This window comes from Fukomys damarensis, unplaced genomic scaffold (genome assembly GCF_012274545.1).
Source record: "Fukomys damarensis isolate Sample0158 unplaced genomic scaffold, DMR_v1.0_HiC HiC_scaffold_12, whole genome shotgun sequence".
In the NCBI taxonomy this organism is placed as follows: domain Eukaryota; kingdom Metazoa; phylum Chordata; class Mammalia; order Rodentia; family Bathyergidae; genus Fukomys; species Fukomys damarensis.
The window spans coordinates 58,621,578-58,626,078 of record NW_022900924.1 but is presented as its reverse complement, the minus strand read 5'-3'; the positions used below and the strand labels follow the sequence as shown (position 1 = coordinate 58,626,078).

The following is a 4,501-nucleotide window of genomic DNA, read 5'->3' as shown; positions in this document are numbered from 1 at the left end:
TGGTCCTAGCTCGGCACAGCGTCCCTTCCACGGGTGTGGGCAGGGGGGGGACCGGCGGCCCTGCCCTTGTTCTGAGGATGCTGCTTTCCAAACCTGAAGACGGCCTGGAGGCCAGGACATCAGCTACTCCGCAGACGGCCTGGCCGCGGGTGAGCTGCATCTTCTGGCCTGTGCTGCCCTCTGCCCTGGTGGTCAGGAAGGACCGAGCAGGCCCGCAGGTGTCCAGTGCGGGAGGAAGCGGGCGCACGGTGTGTAGAGCTTTGGGCTTGGGCTTCTGAGCTCGCGTGGAAGAGCCGAAGCCCAGGCCCCGCAGTCTTCCCTGAGCATGGAGTGCAGGTCCTACCCCAGGGCGCAGCGCGTTCCTCTGGGTTCCTCCTTCAGCGCTCCAGTGGAGCCCTGGGGTCCGGAGGAAGCTGCTGTGCTCTATGCGGGGACAGCACAGGTCAGGGACGCAGGCCAGGTGTCCGGGCCACGGTGAAACCAGTTCGGCCAGGAATCCCTGTGCATCCCAGAGGAGCTCTGGAGGAGCTCTCGACAGGGCCGCAGGATGGTTAGGGCTATGTATGACAAAGGCTTTTCTAGTCCAAAGGGGTTGGGGGGGTCACTTAGGAGTATGATGCAGTTCGAATGTTTTATTTATTTTAAAGATAGGCTTTGTTTTTAAGAGAAGTGTTGGGCTCACAGTAAAATTGGGCAGAAAGCACTAATACGTTCTAGCACCACACACACTGCCCATCTGCCTTTGCGTTGCACCCCAGCAGGTGCCCAGGTTGCAGGAGACGAACCTGCCCTGACCTTCGTGATCGCCAAGCAGCCCATGCTGTGTTGCGCCTCCTGTGGGCTGGGCAGCTGTGTGATGACACACCCACCACGGCGGCCGCACCTCGTCTCTCTCCGCCTAACCCCTGACGCTGGGGGTAGATCTTTTTACACCATGATTCTATCTTCCCCAAAATCTCACACCATTGGATTCATACAAAATGTAGCCTTTCCAGATTGTCTTCTTTCACGTACTTAGTGATGTGCACTGAGGGCCGTCCCCCCACACTTCATGGCAAGCTAATTCATTTTGTTTTAGGGCTCAGTAATATTCCACTGTCTGTCCCTCAGTTTAATTACAGATTTAACTACGTAAGGACATCTTGGCTGCTTCCAAGTTTTGGCTATAACAAATCTGCTTTATGAACTGTGATAGAAAAATGTGTTTAAATAGGAAACTTTATTACAACAGAAGACATATTGCTATGAGACCCCCTCAGAATAGTCCCCTTGCATTGAACACACTTATCCCATGGTTCTTGCTGTTTCCTGCAGCAGCAGTTCTGGAAGTCTCTCTGAGTGTCTTTATCTGTGTTCTTCTGGCTGCCTCTTTGTCCTGAATGGATTACTTTTGATGTTCATTTTGACTTTGGGGATGAGCCCTAAGTCAAATGATGCCAGATACTATGAATGAGGTGAATGCGGACAAAGGGTCCTGTATTTAGGAGCCTGCTTTCCTATTGGATGGTAGTTGGCAGCAGCGTTTACTATATTTTTTATCACAAGTCACAGGTCAAAAAGACTCAGCAAAGAGAACTCGAGAACTTCTGCAGAGAGTGGCAAGTTGGGTTTGGTAGCACACACCTTTAATCCCAGCACTTGGGAGGCTGAGATAGGAGGATCACTGTGAGTTCAAGACCAGTCTGAATTACTTATCAAGACCCTGTCTCAAAAACAAAAACTCAAAACCAGAAAACTCAGGCAAGTAGCAAGAACATTGGAATGTTCATTGCAAGGGGAGGATTTTCACAAGGATTCATGGCAATGTGTTTTTTACTATAATACAGTTTTACCAATTTAAACATTGTTTTTGGTCACCCCATGCACACCCACGCATGAGTTTTGTGCAGATGTATTTCGGCTCCTTTAGTAAAATACCAGGTACATGGCTGCTGGGTCCTGCGGCAGCACACGTGCAGTTCTGTGAGAAACTGCCAGGCCACCCTGCCAAGTGCCTGCACATTTCGTGTTCCCTCTGTGTGCCAGGGAGGGAGCCAGACACCACACTGTGGATTGGGGTGGCTGTGTGGGGCGTTGAACTGTCTAGCCAGGCCTGGGTGTGAGTGCAGGCAGCTGGGATGCAGGGCCCTCTTGTTGCCTGGCTCCCTTGGTTTCAGGCTAGACCCTGGTGTCATCTCTGTGCCTGAGCAGGGCCCTATGTTTTAGGAGCCCGTGACCTTTGAGGATGTGGTGGTGACCTTCAGCCCAGACCAGTGGGCCAGCCTGGAGCCAGCACAGAGGGCATTGTACCGGAAAGTGATGCTGGAGAACTACGCCCACGTGGCCACCCTAGGTGAGGTCCTTGGGTCACTGCAGACTTGAGGGCCCCACAGGGACTTGTGCCATCCCTGAGCTGTGGGCGCGCTGGGCAGAGAAACTCCTGGTCCCCTGGGCTTTGGAGCTGGGCTTTGTTCTCCAGGTGGATGTGGTCCTGGGCCTGGATGGAGGTATCCTCGCAGGCCTCCCGGTGAACCCTCTTTCTCTCCAGTTTTGGGGCATTGTCCCTGCCCCTTGGAGAGTCTTCCAGGAGAGAGTCCAGCTTGCTGAGCCCCTCCACCCCCACACAGGACCTTGCATCTGGGGACCTCAGCTCAGTCTCCAGCGTTCTGCCTCCCCAGCCCAGCAGCAGCTGCAGGGGAGAAAGCGCAGGTCTCCTTCACCCCAACCCTTCTCTCCCGTAGCAGCATCTCCAGCCCACAAACCTGCGCTCATCCTCTGGCTGGAGCGGGGCAAGGCTCCCTGGGGCACTGAGGAACCGGAAGGCGGCCGGCCTGGTGAGTGAGCTAGTCCTGGTGCTCACTGTGGGGGACCCGAGCTCAGTACTCTTCTCCAGTGTGGAACTCAGCTCAGTACTGTCTTCTTCAGTACAGAACTCAGCCCAGTACTCTCTTCTCTAGTGTGGAACTCAGCTCAGTACTTTCTTCTCCAGTGTAGGAACTCAGCTCAGTACTCTCTCCTGCATTCTGGGGACTCAGCTCAATACTCTCCTGAGATCCCACCCTGGGATACTGGCCCACTCCCCAAGCAGAAAGAGGTAACCCCAAGATTCTAAAACCCAAAACCACTTTTTCCCCCCTCACCAGTGGAAATTCCGATCCTTTTAATGCCATTATTCTTTGCAGAGAAGTGGTGTTTTGGTCAAATTTAAGGAAAATGTGACTCTCTGGGTCAAACTGATGTGTATCAGCTGCAAAATTTTTTTTTCCAGGTACTACAGATTGGATCTAGGGCCTTTGTACTGAACTATATCCCCAGCCCTTTTTTATTTTAAGCCTGGGTCTCGCTAAGTAGCTAAATTGCCCAGGCTAAGCGTGAACCTGTGATCCTCCTGCCTCAGCCTCTCAGAGTGCTGGGATTACAGGTGTGCACCATCACACCTGGTAGAACTATGGATTTAATTTTTCAGCTTTGCCTATGAAAAGAATGACTTCATAATTTAAAATTTTTTTTAAATTTTATTTTTGTAGTTTTTTTTTTTTTTTTTTTTTTTTTGAGACAGAATCTCACAGTAATTCAGGCTGGCCTTGAACTTACTATGTTACCGGGGCTGGCCTCAAACTCACAGCAATCCTCTTGCCTCAGCCTCCCAAGTGCTGGGATTACAGGCATGTGCTACTATGTCTGGCTTCATCGTTTTTATATCTAAATCCCCTAAAAATTCAATTTCCTGTGGTCTTTAGGTCTACATTGTATTTGTTAGAGATGGGACTGTGGGGTGAAGTTTGGCTGGGCATCTCCCCCACCACACCCCAGCACACACGTGCACACACAGCACGAGATCTCCCTGCGGTGGGTCCCAGCAGGTGGCTTTGGCAGCATGGTCCCTGAGGGTGGGATTCTGGGCGCAGTGGTCCCTTCAGCTGTGATTTCTGTTCCAGCTGCCTGGCTGCGAGACGGTCCTTTTACCCTAGAATGTTGGGTAGCACACTGGACAGAGCAGTCAGCAGGGCGCTGCTTCCTGGGTGGCAGCTGGGGTCCTGGTCCTGTGTGGGTTTGGTTCCTGCCCCCGCCCCCACGACCTCCCCCGTGCAGCTCCCCCTCTCCCCAGGGACTCTGTCTCTTCCCTCCCGTCCCCCAATTCCTGCTGCACCCCCATCTCCTGTCCTCTTCTTCCCTCTTGCTCTCCTCCACGTTCCTGGCTCCCTCGCCTTTGTCCTGCCTGTCTCCTCCCTGCGATAACCGGGATGCCTGTGCTCTCTCGCTCAGTTCCCGGGTTCTGGGCCGGGAAGGAGGAGCCGGACCTGAAGCCAGAGCCCCCGGGAAGCGGAAGCAGCGTCCCGGGCCTGGGCTCAGAGGGCCAGGCCACGGGGCTGACGTCGAGCCAGGATCGGAACCCGAACCTGATCCTGCGCGGCGGGATGAAGTTCTACGCGTGCAAAGAGTGCGGGAAGCTCTTCCGGTACAACTCCAAACTGCTGCGGCACCAGGCGAGCCACAGCGGTGTGAAGCCCTTCGCCTGCGC

At 53.7% G+C, this 4,501-nt stretch overlaps 1 protein-coding gene across 1 annotated transcript in view; it reads left to right on the top strand.

Annotated features, from left to right (window-relative positions):
- Positions 1–6: 6 nt before the first annotated feature.
- Znf621 (zinc finger protein 621) overlaps positions 7–4,501 on the top strand; it is a 20,964-nt gene continuing 16,469 nt past the window's right edge. Inside the window, exons 1-4 of the mRNA XM_010624592.1 lie at positions 7–149; positions 2,206–2,332; positions 2,721–2,813; positions 4,246–4,499. Of these exons, the coding sequence (XP_010622894.1) occupies positions 78–149; positions 2,206–2,332; positions 2,721–2,813; positions 4,246–4,499 (546 nt within the window). The 5' untranslated portion in view covers positions 7–77. The remainder of the gene's footprint in view (positions 150–2,205; positions 2,333–2,720; positions 2,814–4,245; positions 4,500–4,501) is intronic.